Raw genomic sequence first — 19,326 nt, 5'->3', positions numbered from 1 at the left:
TGAAGGTTTTATTTCTGAGCAAATCTAATGCCATTTTTGGATTCCTTGAGTCAAAAAACTTGATTGAATTTTCAGAGTCCCATCATGTTCCAAACTGAAAATATTCAAGAAAATGTAATTACAGTAGAACCCCAGGATATGGCATTAAAAATTAGTGACAAAATACAGTACAGTATATAATATATATATATATATATATATATATATATATATAATCAAATAACATTATAAATAACATTGTTGTAAGGCAGGGCAAATACAATAACTAGGGGCTGGAAAAACATCATATTCCACATCGTAACCTGAAAAAAAAAAACGTATTCTAGGGCCACCGTGTCCCGGAGTTTACTGTATGGCAACGTCTCAGGCAATTTATGACAAAACAAAAAATTATCTAAATCAGTAACCGCTTAGAGTTACATGCTCAAATTTTCAGGATTTCTTAGTTTTTATGATGTCCATCTGTTGTGCAAGTTTCAACAAAATCTGAGGATATGAGTTTCAAGTCTTGGATGATTTGACAATTTTTTGTAACTTTTTTTTTTTGTAACTTTTTTTTTTTGTAACTTTTTTTTTTTTGTAACTTTTTTTTTTTGTAACTTTTTTTTGTAACTTGCTGATAGAATTTTTTACACATATTAGATTCTTTATTATTATCTGGTGTTAACTAAAATTAGAAGTCTCTCCATCTGGAAAAACAATTTCGCTTTTTTTATTTTTAATTGGAATTCATTATTGAGATGAGTATTATTTATTAATTTATTTATTGCGGACTATTATTCTTATCTTTATTAGTTGTTGTCTCACCACATTTCGACCAACTATTCTTCTGGCTTTCCTCAGGTGGTTGGGGCCTGTGGCACAATGGATAGAGACGTTGAATCTCTATGGTTCCAGGTGAGAATTGTCTGAAGATAGCGGTTCCAATTCTACCCAAAGCCAGCCAGAGGCTTAATTGGCCAAATCGTGGTGAGACAACAACTGTGGATGACAATTGTTGAGAATGCAGTTAGGAGATTCGGAGTTCCTATCCCGTCGCGGTTAGCACCTGACAAAGGCCAGAGGAATAGTTAGCTGAAACGTTGTGAAACAACAACTAATAAAGATGAAGATAATAGTCCGCAATAAATAAATTAATTTTGCTTTTATATAGTTTCCAGTTTTATATGAAAAAAACATGACTACCATTAAAATCTATTTTGATAATGAACATGTACAAGTTATGCTTATAATAGCATTATTAATCTGTTGCTTGAGATGTTTCATAACTTTCTGGTATATCAAATGCTCTCCCAATCTACAAATCAAGTTGAGTAAAGTGTGTGGATTTGGTGCACTATACCACAAGATGATTGATCCACACACCTGCAAACTGCCGATATGACGACTTGCATATATGAATGCTCAAATTAGATGGAGCTCCATCTTTCTGAAAGTAAACTGAGAAGTTACACTCCTTCTATAGCAGAGATTGGAAAATCTATTCTTGCAACATGTTAATATACTTATCGGCATTAACATTTCGAGCAATGAACAATCGCAACAACTTTGTACCCCATATTCTAAAATTTTATTTATATTTATTATTAAATGAGATTTTTAAATTCTATGAATGGAGATTTTTTGTTGTTGCTTTTAATTGTGATTTAAAAAAAATGATTTAAATTAAATGATCTTCATATAATTTGATAAAGTTATAGATGATTCTGATAACAAAAAATATGCAAATTTACATAATGTATGAGTATTGATTTTGAAGTTCTTTCCATTTAAAATGTCACCAGCATAAAACTTTTAATCTGCAACAGATTTTCTGTTCGTCCTTTCTGTCTGATATTATGTTTCAATTTTTTTTTTTTTTCTAATTTTAATAAATTAATATTTTCTGCTTTGATTTCGACATTAAACTCCCAATTTGTTTTACTTTTGTTTGTTGATTTTTTATTTATTTATTTATTTTTTTTAAATAACTTTGTTGTTTAATTTGTCTACACTTTTTTTCAATTGATTTTCTTTTTATCTTTCAGGGTATTTAAGAAAAGCAGTCCTAATGGACAGGTGAGCAAACGGTTTCCTTCATAGTAGTTGTAATGAAAATTAAGCTAATTCTGGAACTGGCTTTAAAATTTTTCCAAAAGATGATCATGGCTAGAGAAGCTGAATCCTTTTGAGATCCAGGAATCTTTTTTTTTTTTTTTTAATCCTAAACAAGGCATATTACCACTTGAAATGTGAGGAGCTACTATTTGGAATCATGTCTAACAAGAGACTATGGGGGGTTGAACAGCGAGATGTCTGTTCACATTACATTCACATTCATGCAGTTTAGTCCAGTCAGGGAAGCATGAAACCGGGAGGGAATTCCAAAATCTAGCAGTTCAATGGAAGATACTATAGAGTAGAAGGCTGTCTGGCATCTAGAGATCTCAGTGGTGAAGAGATGGGATTTTACTGTTTTTCAGGTTAGTCAGAGGTATGTACCTAAAAGGGGCACAGGAGGTATGAGTTCATCAGTCATGCCAGTAAATGTTTTTGATTTGCATTAATCTTGTGCTGTAGAAAAAAAAGAAACCCAATATGAAACGACGATTGGTGTGATATGAAAAACGTGACATATTTAAATAAAACATGTTGATGAGTCTTAATAATGTCTGTCAAAACAATGTCTTTCACTATAAATGTGTGGAGATCAGATCAATACACAAAGAAAACTAAAGGAGCAAATTTAACTTTTCTATTTATTGATGCGTAGAAAGTTGCTTCTTACTATGTTTATATGATTACCACTGCTAAGAGGGTTTGGTGTTGGGTCATTTGTTAATTAATCACTTTGTGTATGCTTTAGAGTTTACTTGACCAATCGTCACCAAACTTGGTCAAAATATCAGTCATGGTCTAATTCAGAATTAACAGAAAAAGTGAAAGTCAAATTTTTTGTGATAATTTTGATTTGATTCATTGTAGAATGACCCAAATAAGTTCTGCACTTTATAATCTTGACTTTGAAAAGTTGATGTATGTTTCTAATAAAATGGGAAGAATTGCCGTTTTCTGGTTCAGTTGTTTTGAGTCAGTGATATGTGAAAATGTTCAATCCTCTTATCATTTAACTGTCAATCTATTTATCCCCCCCTTTTTAACCTTGATAAAAATGGTGACTCATTAGTTTAAAAAAATTTACAAACTATTTTAAAGACATTATTTAAACTCTGGGGCAATTTTTTTTTTACCATAAAGAAAAGGATTAGCAGATACAATTATCTTCTCATTTCAACAAAGTCTGCAATTTAAATCTTGGTAATCTTCTTAAAAGGATACTACTCTTATGTTATATTAGTCCTTTTTATTGTCGGACATAACCCTCTATCTTTATTTTAGGGGGTGGGTGTAATAGATGAAGGTGGTATTTAATTTGGCCACAGTCCTTTTCTCAATCAACCTTTTCCTAATGACAAATAAGATATTCATAAAATAAAATGCCACTTACATTATCAAAATACACAAACTTTTTAAAACCTTTATTCTCGAGTGGCCTCATGGCCTTGATAATGTGATGATGCCTGTGTAAAAAAAAATGAGAATTTTCATTTTTTTTCTTACAAAAATTAAATTTGCAATTGTTTTTACCTCCTCTTTCAAAATGGAGTATTTATCATTTTATAATTCACACAGGTAACAAATATAAATTCAAAGCAAAGGTTTTAATTATGATTTTAAAATTAAGTGTACTCACTTAAGGGTTTCAATTGATTTTCTTTTTTAAATTATGTGTAAGATAATGAAATTGAAGACTTACTTTTTTTTGCCTTGAGAAATTAATTTCTAGAAGAATAAAGGTAAGATGGATAAAATCATTTCTAGAAGAAAAAAATAATTTCTAGATGGATAAAATCATTTCTAGAAGAAAAAAATAATTTCTAAATGGATAAAATCATTTCTAGAAGAAAAAAATAATTTCTAGATGGATAAAATCATTTCTAGAAGATTAAAAGCAAAAGAAAAATTTTTTAAAATGTAAATATACTTGCAGAATTGGGGAAAAAATTGGTGTTATGTGGAGAAAATGTCAAAACTATGATCTAATAACTGGCCAAAATTCTGATCAAAAATTAAAATAGAAACAAAATAGCTATATATGAGAATAAATATTGCAACTGTCTCTGGACAAGAAACTCCATTAGAAATGCCTAGGTTCATACTCTCAATACACAACAAATATCACCTGTCTGCCCTCCAAACTCCTTTGAGGGGGACAAACTTTGAAGAAAAAAAGAACCCCCTACAAAAAAAAAAAAAAAAAAAAAATCTACCATGGAAATTTCCTGAAAAAAAAAACAAATTGTTAATTTCTATAAAAACAAAAAATCTCTTCGGATTCATTCTCAGTTCTAAAAGCACAAGAATAGAAATTTGGACAATCCATTAATAAGCAATGGCTTTTTTTTTTTTTTTTTTTTTTTCAATGCTGAAAATTTTCTGCGGGCCAAATTGTTTTCAAGCAGCATGGAGATGCCTTTCATGGGCAAACTATCTACAACACCTACTTGCCTGCACACAATATCTGAATCAGAAGAGATTCAGTGGAGTGGGATGCTGATATAATTACCGCCAATTACATCAATCATGGCTGATCCGCCTGTGGCTGTTTTTGGTCTACACAGCATATCTTTTCTTAAAATCACGAACAGGGTTGCCCTAGTGTCTTGTTGTTATTAGTGTAACTACCTGATGGATACATTAGACCATTCAACACAAACGGTCTTTATTATTCTTCCCTTATCGCATTGAGATCTTCTTTCACTGGAAGTCTCCTTGTAACTTACTAGAAAGTTTGTGCTTAGGTTTGGTACTTTTCCTTGCTAAACAATTTAATGCAATACGTCCTACCTTTCTGCAGTAGTGATAAATCATGAACTTCCACCTGTCTGTTGGTACATGGGAGATTGAGCCTTGGGACTATAATATTTTTCTTAAGGCAGGAGGTTGTTATATAGTACTAGCAGTTCATCCCGGCTTGGCTTGGGCCCTATGTACCGTTCATAACTTGCTCTATGTGTGAATACACTTCATGTAAGATTACAAATGTTTAGACCAAAATTTGTCTGAGTAATTTCGTAAAGACTGCAGAGGTCAATTTTTTAAAACTTTGATCCCAAATTTGACCCCTTAACATTTATTATTTTGGTCTTAAATCAAAATAAAAAGTTTTACCCATGTCCAAGTTACCTACATCTAAAGACCCAAAATTGGCAGAAAAATTTGGTAGAATCTACAAAGGTCAACTCTTTCAACTTTGACCTTTTGGCAGCCAAATTTTAGCTCCAAAACTGATTAAAATGTTTGCCGCATGTCTGAATACCCGTTATGTATAAATTTAAAATGTTTAGACACAAAATTGGCTGAGTAGTTTGCTAGACACCGCAAAGGTCAAATCTTTTGAACTTTGACACCTTGGCAGCTCAAATTTTTGACCCGAACTGATTAAAAAGCTTGCCCTATGTCTGAATACGCTTTATGTAAAATTTCAAATGTTTAAATCAGAAATTGGTTGAGTAATTTGGTAGGGAAATTTTAACTTTGACCCCAATTTTGACCCCTTAACATTTATTTTTTGGGGTTCAAATCAAATTATAAAATTTGATCCATGTCCAAGTAACCTACATTTAAAATTTCAAGTGTTTAGACCCAAAATTGGCAGAGGAGTTTGGTAGAGTTTTCAAAAGTCAAATCATTGAACTTTGACTCCTTGACAACGAAATTTCTGGACGAAAACAGATTAAAAAGATTTTCCCAAATCTCAATATTCCTTACGTCAAATCTCGAGTCTCTAAACCGAAAAATGACAAGTTATTTGGTAGGGAAATGTACACACACACACACACACACACACACACACACAGAGTTTGCTCTTTTATAGATATGTAGGTTTTCTCAATCAGATCTTATGGTCAGGTCAGTACTAGCTGTCATCTGTAGGTTCATGTAGCTTCCATGCTCAAACGAAGTAGTATGTCTGTTTTTGCCTCGCTTATGCATTGGGGCATATAGGTCAGCAAGGGTTGTCATCTTAGCTGTAGCAATCTATCTCTCGTCAAGAAGACTTTCAGATCATTTTGAGTGCATCTTTTAAATTTCTCCAGTCAGGATAATTTGTCAAAGCTTATAGTTTCCCTCTTTGGAGCTTTATCTATCAAAATAAATCTTTTGGCAGAAGAATTCTACATTTATTTTTTCTTCTTTTTTTTTTTTAAATTCAATTTTCACCTTAAACAAGGCACAGTGCCACTTTGAAGTAGGGGGCTACTATTGGGGACATACGTTGCAGGGGTATTATGAAGGGAGATGAGTAGTAAGATGTCTGTTCACATTACACTTGCACTTCTGCATGTCAGTACAGTTAGGAAAGCAGAATCCCAGAAGGGAGTTCCAAAGTCTAGCAGTTCTGAGAAAGAAACTATTGGAGTAGAAGGCTTTCTTACACCTAGGGATCTCTATTGTGAAGGGGCGGGATTTAGCTACTTGTTGGGTTTGTTGGGGGTATTCATGTCAAGGGAGTGCTTGTAGTTCGGCAAAGCATTTACCATTAAAGTACTTATAGAACAGGCAGAGGGATGCAACATTTCGTCGATGGGACAGAGGCTGAAGCTTAGATGACAGTACAGAACCTATCAGGGTGGCGAATCTCTTTTGAACCCTGTCACGGAGTGAGAGACAAGTAGCAGATGCACCAGCCGAAATGTGACAACAGTACTCCATACATGGGCGAATGGTGGCCTTATAGAGGTACAGGATTAACCTTTGTTGATATGCTTCAGGTTCCATCTCATAACTTTTTTTGTTTTTCCTTGTTTTTCCTCTCTTCTTCCACCTCCCATGCTGAGAATGAAGACTTTTAATGAATATGTTTTAACTTGGTTTTGTATTTTGTTAAAAAAAAAAATGTAATCTAGACCACATTAATCCAAAGTCTTAAGATTGAGTATGTCAGCAGTAAATATATAAAACCTCTGTGGCTTAAGGTCTTTTAAATTTTTATGACATTACATGCATGACAGAAGTTTTCTAGCAATATTTTCCCCTTGAAATTCCTCTTATTTGCTAGGTGAAAAAAACTGGAAATCTTTATTGTTTGGTTATATCAGATGAAATTTCATGTAATGTACAAGTTTTATGCTCAATTTTATTACTTTTTGAAAAAATAACTAGTTACATACGTGATAAGAAACGTACAAATCTTATAACTTGAGATCCGAGTGAAAATCTGTAAGCATGTCAGAACATAGTTTCAAGCTTTTAAGCACTGATTTTTTTTTTTAGTATTACTGACCAACTGGGAATGAAAATTTGATTCAGTAGTTCAGACATATATGAAAACCCATTAGTTGGTTAAAATTTTAACGTAATTAGTTTGAGTCTCAATGGTCATTGGTATTTTTCACACAAATCAAGCGCTTATTAATCTAATTCATAAATTGTAAATTGTTAAACTATGTGTAAGTAAAAAGATAGGAATCAAGATCTGATATTGGATTGATTCAGATTGACTCTGCCATGGCATACTCCTGTGAGTATTAGTGGGTAGAGATTTAATCAACCTTTTTACTCTTGCACACTTTGTTAATTAGAATGTTCAGTGTCACGTGTCTGTGCTTGACAGTTGTAAGTACAAGGACATGATCTTCATTGAATTTTATGCCAACACAAGGGCTTTCTTAGAAGAGCATGTTTTTAGTCATGGGCCAAGTAGCAAATTCAAAAAACAAGTGTGATAGAGCTTATCGAACTTTCAGAAATGTCATTCAGTCACAGTTTCATTGAACTTTTTTTCCATTGTGCATAACAAAAACACTAGCGGGAAGTACAGTCTGGTAAGGCATCAAGCAAAATAAAGAATCTTGTTTCGTATTTTGCCAAAGTTTACCAAGACATAACGTCTGAGTTAACTGTTCACTTCATGACATAAGATCATTTCAATTTCATAGAGTATATATCGGATCAAGTTAAAAATGTTTAAGGAATATCTGGAACACATAACACAGTACTGAAGAATAGAAAACTAGTGACTTATCTCAATGAAAAATCTGACAAACCAATGAATTCCATTATTTGAAGATCAACCTGAAAAGAAAAACCCTGCCTCATTGCCACAATGTGGCATTGGTGTTTGTTTTTTATAGAACATACTGCAATGAACTTTGTTATATAGTGAGATGCCTTAGGATCAATATAGCATAAAATATCTTACCGCAGGGCGTCCAGCCTTCTTGTGGGTATGTTTGCGGCACATGATGAAAGAACGGAACAATTATGAACGAATAAGAAAATCACTCGTTATTACATAACAATATACGTTATTATGGAGACATAACGACAATTCAAACATAGTACATGAAAGGTTAGAAGTCAAAACAGGAACGAACGGGAATGATGCTATTCCTCCATTTTGAAAGTCACTCTGTTTTCCCTCCACTCTCTGCTTCTGATCGTTTATCTTGCAAGAAGTTGCGAGAATTTAAAATTTAGGAATACAGACAAGACGAGACAACTCTGCCCAAAGAAGTAAAGAATTACTCCCCTTGCATTATACTTTTATATCGTCCTAACAAACTTGCTACACTTGTGCTCCCTCAACATGAATATTTTTGATCAACCAGACTAGAAACAAAATCCCACTCCTTCATTGCAGAGGTCCCCAGGTGTTAGAAAACTCCCAAAGCTTCTTTCCTTGAACTACTTAGCTTTGGAACTTCCTCATTGTTCCTTGTTTCCCTGACTATACCAACATGCAGAAATTTAAATGTAATGTGAACAAATATGTAATATGAACAAATATCTTGCAACACAACTCCCCATATAAGATGCCCTCTATAAATTTGGCTTTTAGTCACAGTAGTTTCTTATGCCTTGTTTGAGGTGAACAAAAGTTAAAAAGCAATATCAAGATTGGAGATTTTGTCAAAGTGATCCCAGTGGACTACTCTATGAATATTATACAGTTGTAATAGAAGATAGCTACAATGATGAAATTGAAATAAATTCTTTTCAGAAAAGAGAAAAGAACTTTGTCATGAAGAAAAATGATTTTGACTCTCAATAGATCATAGAATCAAAGATGATGCAAAGAAACCTTAGAAATATAAGAGGACATTGCATCTTTAAAAATAATTATAATTTTTTTTACTTTCTTTTAACAGTTATATGTCTAGTATTTCAAAAGATTTAGTTTCTGTGGCAAACATCAAGTTATCGTTTTATTTTTCTCTGCTATCATGTGATGTACATGATACCTATATGATTTAATGTTCTTTATGGAAATGTTCTTGTAAACACAACTTTCTCTCTTCTTTTAAAAACTACAAAAGGCGAATATCTTTGATCTTTAAGCACCAAACTTGTGTCTGGAATATGACTTATGTGATGCTGTGATCGAACCAGTATTTCAACCATTTCTATTGAATATCAACTGGTTTGATTATAGCAAATTTTATATCCACATATAGTGTTTCCTCATTTTTCTTTTTTAGTTAGCTTTATTTCCCACTATAAACTGACATCATCATATCTAATATGGCTGCAGAGAGAAAGGCCGATAAATATACTTAAATAGACCAGTCCGCTCAAAAAGGAAAGTTAGGGTTGGTTTAATGTTTTATTTATGTAGTAAACAGAACGCACCATTCAAAAAAAGGAAAATTAATGTATATGAAGTAATAAAAAAAATGTTCATTGATTAAAGTTAAATTTTATGGAATTCTTTTAATTATTTTAAACATGAAAAGTTTTTTTCTATACCTCCACCCCTTATAATCATAAACTAATCCTGGAGAGAAAGTTGGATAATTTCGGTCTTTAACTGACCAATCCCAACTAAATGCAACTTTTCCTTCAATCGATCTTACCCGGTTCCAACAACCAATATGAACATTGTAAAACAAAAACAACATATGTAACCACCATTACAGCAATCAAGTTAAATCAAAACAATGTTAATTTGTTGGCATTTTTAGCTTTGCTTTTAACCTTACTGATAAAATGTTATAAAAATCCAACACACACAAACAACTTTGATAAACTTTCAGTTTACTTATGTTTGATGTATGCTTTCATATGAATTTTATAAGTTTGATTTTTTTTTATGAACATCTTTCAAATACTCTGATATATTTCATATATATATATATATATATATATATATATATATATATATATATATATATATATATGTCATCCACAGACACTGTTTCACTGTATCACACTTCTTCAGTATGGCTAGTCTAGCAACTACTTCAAGCCAGGATTGAAACTCGATTGCGACAGTTGGCACTTCTAACTCTTACGCTATATGGTTGCTACTAAGATGGGTATGTGAATTAACAGTGTTTAAACATTGTCTAAACACCTAAGCTTCATTTGTTACATAAAGAATATTGCTTTATATGCTAGTGACAGTTTATTTATCACTCCCCAATATGCTCAGCCTAAGAGGGGGGTGGCATTTATTTATATATATATATATATCTATATATGTGTGTGTGTGTGATGAGATGTATGAGGTGTCTTCAATAAGTTTCTACTTTTTTCATATGGGCACTTTTATTGCTAGTGCACACATGAAACTCTAGTCCCCTTTGAAATAATCTCCTCCGGCTGCAATGTACTTGTACCATCCCAACAACTTCTGGAAGGCTCCATGGAAGTCCTCTTGTGTGAGCAACTCAGTGACCTTCATCACAGCCTTTTTTAACTCCTCAATTGTCTCATAACGAAAGGCTCTGAAGTTTTCCTTGGTCTTAGTGAATAACCAAAAGTCACAGGGAGCAAAGTCTGGACTATACGGAGTGTGAGGAACTGTCTTGATCAAATAGTCTGTGACAAGAATAGAGTTGTGGACTGGTGCATTGTCCTGGTAGAAATGCCACTGACCTGATATGAAGACTGGTGGCCTCTTCTGACAGAATTTCTTCCTGACCTCTTTTTAAACCTTAACATTGTTGACTGTCTGTCCAGTGGAAACTCAGTGCATGTACATCATGCCCATGCTGTCAAAAAAGAGATCATAACTTTCTGGGTGGATTTGCTCTGTCTGGCCTTCTGGAGTCTGGGAGAGCCAGCATGCTTCCACTGGGAAATCTGTCTCTTGGTTTTTGGGTCATAGCAGTAGATCCATCTTTCATCGCAGGTTACCAGAGCATCAAGAACTGCAGGATCTGAATTGATCAGCCTGACCATCTCTCTGCCTGCTGTCATGACAACATCTTTCTTTTTCTTCTCTGAGCAATCTTGAGACAAACTTTGTGCAACTCTTCTGCATCTTCAGTTCCTCACAAATAATTGTGTGTATAGTTTCCACTTGGCAGCAAACTATGCACTTATTGTCTCTGTAGACACACGATGGTCCTTATCCATGAAATTCTTTATTTGGCTAATCAACTCTGGTGTTCTGAGTTCCTTATTCCTCCCACACCTCTCATCATCCCTCAGAGACTTTTTGTCTCTGTTGAATCTCTTATGCCACTCAAAAACTGATGCTCAATTCATGCAAGATGGTCTAAAAGCAGTCTAAAGCAGTCAATACGTTTCTGTATTTTCTTCAAGTTTAAAACAGAATTTGATTGCATATCATTTTTCTAAAGTGTTCTCACGTCCAGATTGCATTTTTAAATTCACCAGCTGTGATAATCAGACTTTAGTAGGGTATATTCCAATTCCTGCTGTAGCTGTTCATTTGAACCTGAAATCATAAAAAGTGATCAATCATCTCATAACATGTACAACAATCACACACTAATTTTTCAAGAATCTACAACAATTTTAAATGATTTTACAAAAAATGTCTGAAAACTTAAGACACTGTGTATGATCATTCCTAATTACTGAATCTTCATTCGAATTGATTATTGATATTTTCTTAATGATTCTTTATTGTTCCCTCCAATTTGATCTTAATATCGTCGTCTGAATGATAATGTCGCTATGATCCATTATTAAACTGTCTGTAATTCTGCACCAATCTCCTTAACAAGAATGCAGTAATCAATTGGTTTGATCACAGCTTGAGCTAAACTTTAAGGAATCGGCATAGTAATTTATTGTGAACATTCAAAGTGAATGATTTATAAGTCCAAGTCAACCAGTCACCTTTGTTTTTTTTTGTTTTTTTTGCATGAAATTTTTAAATTTTGCTCGTATTTTTATGAAAGAAAAAAAAAGTATCAGAATATGTAGACAGACCTTTTTTATTCTTTTGTCAAAGGATGTAATTTTGAAGGATTAAAATTATTTTTTCATGATTTTTGTACATGAGGAATGATAATTTAGATTTGGATTATTCAGGATATTGTTCTTCTTTTGAATGCATTTCGCATTTAGACCAATGTAACCTCCGACCTTTTGGTGTGTTTTGTCGAACTCTTGAATCTATAAGGAATTTAAAACGGAACAATCTATTTAATCCATGGAGGTAGATTATTCTTGTTTTATGAAGCTTTTAAGTAATTCTTAATTGTATTCTTATTATCAGCTGTAGCGAAGATTGAACTTTTGACCACCAAAAAAGACTTGTAACTGATTATTACATAGCACGTCATCTGTTGCAGCTAGTGTCAGTGTATAAAGGTTCCAGAGTTCAAAAAAACTCACCTGAAAGTCAGAAGTTACATCAGCTGAAACATAAGAATAACATTCAAGATGAGTGCAGTAGGCCAAATTATCCCTTCCAGTTCATATTTCCAGGGTGACCTACAGAAAAAAAAAATGATTTTGACCAAAATTATTTACACACATTTTTTTGTTGCACAATCTAAACAAGGAGCTGAGCAGACCTGGTAACAAGATAGAACAAGGTGTTGCACATCTGTGGAGGAGATTGTTGCTTGGTTACTATGCATCAACAATGATCCTGACTTCATTGAATCAAATAGATGAATCTCAAAAAGTTCAGATTTCAGTGTAACAAATTTTACCATTTGAAGTTACATCAATTTCAATTACAGAAAAGAGATAAGACTTTAAATTCTCTAGAAAGTTGGAACAATATTTATCAAAATGGCAACTGAGTTTGCTAGATCATCTAAGCCATTTAAAGAAGGGGCACAGTGAATTTCTGTCCTAATATTTGTGTTTTTCTTTCATTTTAAAAATGCTTCTGTTGACAACAACTCTAATTTCCAACTGAGATTGTGAAGTATAAATTGTTCCAAACTTCTTACTTGTGAAATCACCCTTTAGTTTGAACTTGTGCTTGAATCCAATATCCAATTATTACTTATGCTAAGTTTCTAACGGACATCTGTAAATATTATGCATTGGTTCATATATGAATATGGAAGAGTTTCTCAGCAAATATGGGAAACCGTTTTTCATTAGTAATGATGAAAGTTATTACCAAAGTACCATTTCCATATCAGTTTTACTTAAATACAAAAAAAATGTTGAGTTAAAAAAAAAAAAAAATACAGGTGCCGTTCACAATCATCAAAGTCTCGAACATTCATTACTTGATTTTTTTTAAAATAAGTCGAAAGATATTCGTTAAGGGATTCATGATTTTAGCCTCGCCTTTCTGTACTGATGCCACCTAAAACTGATACTGATATATGAGGAGGTGTTCCAAAACTAATGCCTCCTATTTTTCTGTTATTCTGCCCAGATAGAACAGAGGATTGCAAATTGCATTGTTATGAAGGCTGAACTTGTTCATTCATAACCTGAAAGTTTCATCTCTCTGTTGCAGATATTGATGATGGTGAGAAGAAAGCAATCTTTGCCATGGACATGCATCAAAAGCAGAGATGCATCATTGAATTCATGGCAAAAGTGCACTGGGAATTGTGATTATATAGAAAAATAAATTCTGAAGCACAAAGGTTACTCGTTTTAATGGTACCACTCCTGTCTTCATAATTCAACTTTGAGTTTTAAAAAAAAAAAGAGGCTTTATTTTTGGAACAATCCTCATATAGTATCAGATCTGACCGAATGGTTAATTGTAAGCATAGAACAATTCATACCATCTAAAAAATTCCAACAAAAACCTAACAGCCAGCCATGGTTCTCCCCAGAATGTGCTGCTGCTATCGCGCACAGAAATCACTTTTTCCATAGCTACCAACGTAATAGATGCACTGAGACTAAAGCTGCTTTCAGGACTGCCAGCAACCACTGTAAAAGAGTAATAAAAAATGCAAGAGAGCTATATACCCAGTCTGTTAAATCAGCGGCTTGGTTCCCACCAGTTTTGGCAAATAACAAATAGGATCCTGAACAGAAGTGTGTGTTCTATCCCAACCATTATCAATGGACCAGAGGTCATCTCGTCAGCATCAGACAAAGAACTTTGCAGCTAATTCTACTCTATGCGACGAAGGCCATCAACTCCCCATATTCCCTCCTATAACACACAACACGCTAGGTAACATACAAATATCCATCCATGAGGTCGCCAAGCTAATCAAGAACCTTGATTCCAGTAAAGCAACTGGCCCTGACGGCATCCCAATTATTGTGTTAAAAAAGCTTCAACCAAAACTTGCTCCCATACTTACAAAACTGTTTAAGCGCTGCCTTAAGGAGGAGTGCTTTCCGACTCCCTGGAAAACCTCATCAGTTTGCCCTGTATTTAAGAATTCAGGTGATAAGTCATCTCCCTCTCAGTACAGACCAATAAGTCTCCTGTGTGTTATGAGTAAGTTGCTAGAATCCATATTAAAGAGAGAAATAGTCAACCACCTCAGCAGAAACAACCTTCTTAGTGACACACAATATGGTTTCCGTTCTGCAAGATCTACCGCAGATGTGCTGACGGTTATATCTCACAGGATTAGTGAATCTCTTGACAAAGGCTTCCTTTCTAGGGCAATTGTTCTTGACATATCAAAGGTCTTCGACAAGGTATGGCATAAGGGACTACTTCACAAGATTTTCAGCTATGGTATAACTGGAAATGTTTTCTCAATCATTAAATCATTTCTCTCCGATAGGCTCATAAGAGTAGTGATAGATGGACAAAAATCAGAGGCCTGCAGTATTAATGCTGGAGTCCCTCAGGGGTCAATCCTGGGCCCAACTCTCTTCCTGATCTACATCAATGATCTCCCAAAACACATACTTAAATCATTCGTTGACCTATATGCTGATGACACGACCATCTACGGCAACATATCAAAGGCTGTAAATGACAAAGTTCTCTCTAATTCTCTCTCCTCTGATCTCGAGCGTGTGGTTCAGTGGGGGAAGACGTGGGTGGTTACCTTTAATGCATCTAAAACCAAACTCCTATCCTTACATCATCAGTGCTCTGATCCCCATCTGGCATCAATTGGGATGGATGGGTCTCGTCTGGGAGAGGCCCCGTGTTTTGACAAACTTCTGGGTTTGACCTTTACTTCTGATCTGAAATGGAATACGTACATCAAGTCTGTTGCCAAGGTCGCTGGAAAGATGGTGGGATCCTTCTACCGCTCCAGAAGATATCTCACTACTGATGCAATTCTCTATCTATATAAAAGCCAAGTACGTCCAAGGATGGAATACTGCTGCCATATCTGGGCAAGAGCTGCTAAAAACAGCCTATCCTGCCTTGACAGAGTACAAAATAGACTTCGTGGCTTAGTGGGGGATGCCCTTTTCTCTACCCTGCAACTTCTCTCCCACAGAAGAGACGTTGCGAGCCTATCCTTGTTTTATCTTTATTTCCATGGCAGGTGCTCGTCTGAACTTCAATCTCTGGTCCCCCCTCGCCAATCTTTCATGAAAAACACCCATCTAGCTGAATTCACTGTGAAAAATTTTCCCCACTCTATATCTGTGCCTAAATCAAAACGTGGATTCCTGAACAAAGCTTCTTTCTTAGAACTGCACACCTGTGGAATTCTGTTCTGTCTGCCTGCTTCCCACCTAACTACAACTTGGATGTACCACCCCCTTAAGTAAACACTTCATCAAATCTCCACACTAACGTAATGTACTTGCAAGAACCCTTATCCCTGAGTGGCTTCCGGGCCTTGATAAGTGGTGACCACTGTGTAAAAAAAAAAAAAAAAAAAAAAAAAATCAACTTAAAAGAAAAACTGAAACTGAGATTTCAATACTGCCCAACTTGTTGTGAGACTTGACAAATTGTTGGATCTCTTTGTTTTGTAATCACAATCTTATACAAACAGAACTGCGAAAATTTTCTCATTAATCAACTTTTTCAATATGATTTGCTTACTCTGATGATTGACTTAAATCACTATCTACAATCTCTTTGCTCAGTTTGTGGAAAAATGGAGTTGGGTGCAATTTGAGTTTTTGTAAATATTGGATATGCAAGAAGTGTAGTGGAATTACTGTTAGGTTGAGAGAAGTGTAAGATGGGCGAGAACTCTGCTGTGGACAAAGTATATTTAAATAGCGAAGCTATTGAAGTTTTGTTAGCTTAGTGATACCAATATTGCATAGTGTGGGGCAGGTGCTAATGTGATTACAAGGATTTAGGAAACCTCTGCCATTACTAACCAGCAGAGCATTACCATTGTTGATCAAGAGAAGATGCTATCAGACATATGTATGATAATGTATGGAAATGAAACTTTGCCAGTGATAGTTGAGGATATACATTGCATAGCAAAAATATGATAAATGTAATACAAATTTGTAATTTAAGTCTTAAAGAATGGCTTGATTCTGATCTCAGAAAGATTAAATCTGGACAGTGTAGAGATGTGTGCAGAAGAGTCAACTTCAATGGTATTGCCACATAGAATGAATGAGTTCTTGGGTTAGATGTAGAGCAGTTGCGGTAGTAGGTCCAGCTCACAAGGGAAGGTGAAGGAAAACATGGAAGGAATTTATAAAATTTGGTTCGTAAAAGACGGATAAAGACCTGGATCAGAGATAGTTTATACACCAATTCCTGAAAGTTGTCTAATGCATGTTGGTATGCAAAGCAGACATTAAACCGAAAATGATGAATCTTGTAGAATATTAATTGGTAATCTTTGAAAGATCTGCTTTGAACAATTAATACTCTAAACTCTGAGAAAACTTATCCATTGGAAAACTTGTGATCTACATTTAAAATTCTTCATTGAAATTAGAATTTATTCCTCTTTTGTTTTTAGCATTCTTGCATTTGTTGTTGAGAGAATCCAACTTATGCACAGAGCTGACAAAGATCATGCCACAATATCCTTTGGTTTACATTCATAATACCTGCAAGATTTCAGGTTTTTACTCCATGATCCCCAGAGCAGCATGACCCAGCGCTTGCATACAAAGTTTTTGAAGACTTGGTCCAGAACACACAAAGTAGTGGCAGTTGCACAAGCTCAAAAATAATGTTATCCTCAATGGATTTCTGGTTCCAAAATATGCAGATGATCAAGTATGACTGATTTTTACGTTAACCTTTTCTGGATTTTCACCATAGTCTTGTTAGCAGGTAGCTGTAATGCTAAAATGTTGCCACAGTGAAGAAGAGTTGGGGAGGTATGTGAATCAATTACAGCTGTTCATGAGATTAACATTCACAAAATGGATTTCTTTATCCTCTTATCACGACTGAATTTTGCAGATAGACATTTCAAATTTCTACTGATAAATCATTTGAAGAAAAACAAATTCCTAAGTATTTTTGCTGCAAACTAAGATTTGACATGAACTGATGGACAGAGCTTTGGGTACAAATGATTGGACACAAAACTTTTATGAAACTTGAATGTTTAAAAAAAATACTGTTGAAGTAAATATAGTTGAAAAAACAAAATTGTGAGTAAAAATAACAAGAATAAAAAAAAATAGTTACCAGTTTTGCCTTAAGTTAAATTCTATGTTGTTTAAAAAATTTCCTATAATTTTTCTTGTTTGACAAAAGATGTGCTTACAAAATATTTTATCCAAAGTCAAAGAAAAACTCATAAATATTTTAATAATTTATTCAGCTTTCATATTTGTTAATAAATAACATTTATTTACAAGTGTCATAATTCAACTTAAATTAGTTGTAAAATATTAACTTTACAAGTGTTGAACTTTGAAAACCGAAAATGGCAGACCTTAAAAAAAGAGAAAAAAAAATGACATTATTGATTGAAAATCAGAAGCTGTTATGGTAACTTATTTGAATATGAGGCCATGGAATGTGAAACTAATAGACGAGCTAATCTATGTGGTCTGAGTTATGTTGCCACAGATGATAAATTCTTGTCGGAGAAATTATTGGATTGACATCATTTCAAGATAGCAACAAGCAATGCAGATGCAGTTGTTACTCGCAAATTGCTGCAAATATTGATTATCGTAAAACCTTTTCTTCCTTTGCCTATTTATTTTCTATCAAAACGTTAATGACACCAATTAGAAATCCAAGATCATATCTTTCAAATGAACACAAAAACAACTCAAACACTGAAGTGAGTATAGAATAGCAAATACGATTTTTTTAAAGTATAAGTAATATAATTAAAATTTTTTAGAGTTAACTACAAATATCTATCAATTCGCAACTATGTCAGCTATATTCAATGAGATAGTCGAATATATACAAAGATATGTATTTTTAATGATTTATATTTTCAAATCATATTCCTAATAAAGAGTATACACAAAGATATTAAAATAGTTAATTTCTGTTTCAATATTTTATTTTTAATCATGTTTTGCAACATAAAATTTGTCCAAACAGTGTCTCATCAGAACAGGCTTTCTTGGGCATCTTTCATATGTACTCAGAAAAAACAATGTCTTGGAAATAGATTAATTTCCAATCCAAACAAAAGTTACAAGACTAGATCCAATAAAAAAAAAGTGTTATAATTACTTGTACTATAAGCCTAAAGGTAAGATTCCTGACATTGTTGATCAATTAAATGTAATTTGGCGTTTGGATTTTGAATCTCACTATGAAAAATATCATGTGTAGCAACTCTAAAGAGCTGTGATATAGCAAGGTAGCTGTGGATCTCACTCACGTGTGTACACACACACACACACACACACAGAAGCAATATTAATGATTTAGGTAGAAAAGTAAATCGAATATTCTAGTACCATAACTTTAAATTATATGCAATGCCAATCTGTCTTTATCACATTTTAAAGTTTAAAATGTTATAAGTTTAGATAGAAAAATAAATTCCTTATTTAAGTGTTCTAACATATCGAAAAGATGATTTAGCCCATTGACGTCATAAGTAAAAATACTGTTAGAATTTGTTTCTCAACTTGCATTCAACTATATGCATATGTATGGGACAACAATATGCCTCTGATGATTGTGTCTACTGTGAAACTGCAGTAAATTGTTAAGCCCCTATTTGTTGTTACAATGCAATTCACTCGGGTTGG

At 33.7% G+C, this 19,326-nt stretch overlaps 1 protein-coding gene across 2 annotated transcripts in view; it reads left to right on the top strand.

Moving 5' to 3' along the window:
* Window positions 1-19,326, top strand: part of LOC145293137 (beta-arrestin-1-like) — a 252,833-nt gene that overhangs the window by 131,769 nt on the left and 101,738 nt on the right. For both annotated transcript variants that reach the window (XM_080139545.1, XM_080139546.1), the window contains one exon: window positions 2,028-2,058. In XM_080139545.1, coding sequence (XP_079995671.1) covers window positions 2,028-2,058 — 31 coding nt within the window. The remainder of the gene's footprint in view (window positions 1-2,027; window positions 2,059-19,326) is intronic.

The sequence above is a fragment of the Euprymna scolopes genome, chromosome 14 (assembly GCF_053919585.1).
Source record: "Euprymna scolopes isolate OS-2025 chromosome 14, ASM5391958v1, whole genome shotgun sequence".
NCBI classification, from domain to species: Eukaryota; Metazoa; Mollusca; class Cephalopoda; order Sepiida; family Sepiolidae; genus Euprymna; species Euprymna scolopes.
This window is presented reverse-complemented; position numbering and strand designations above follow the sequence as displayed.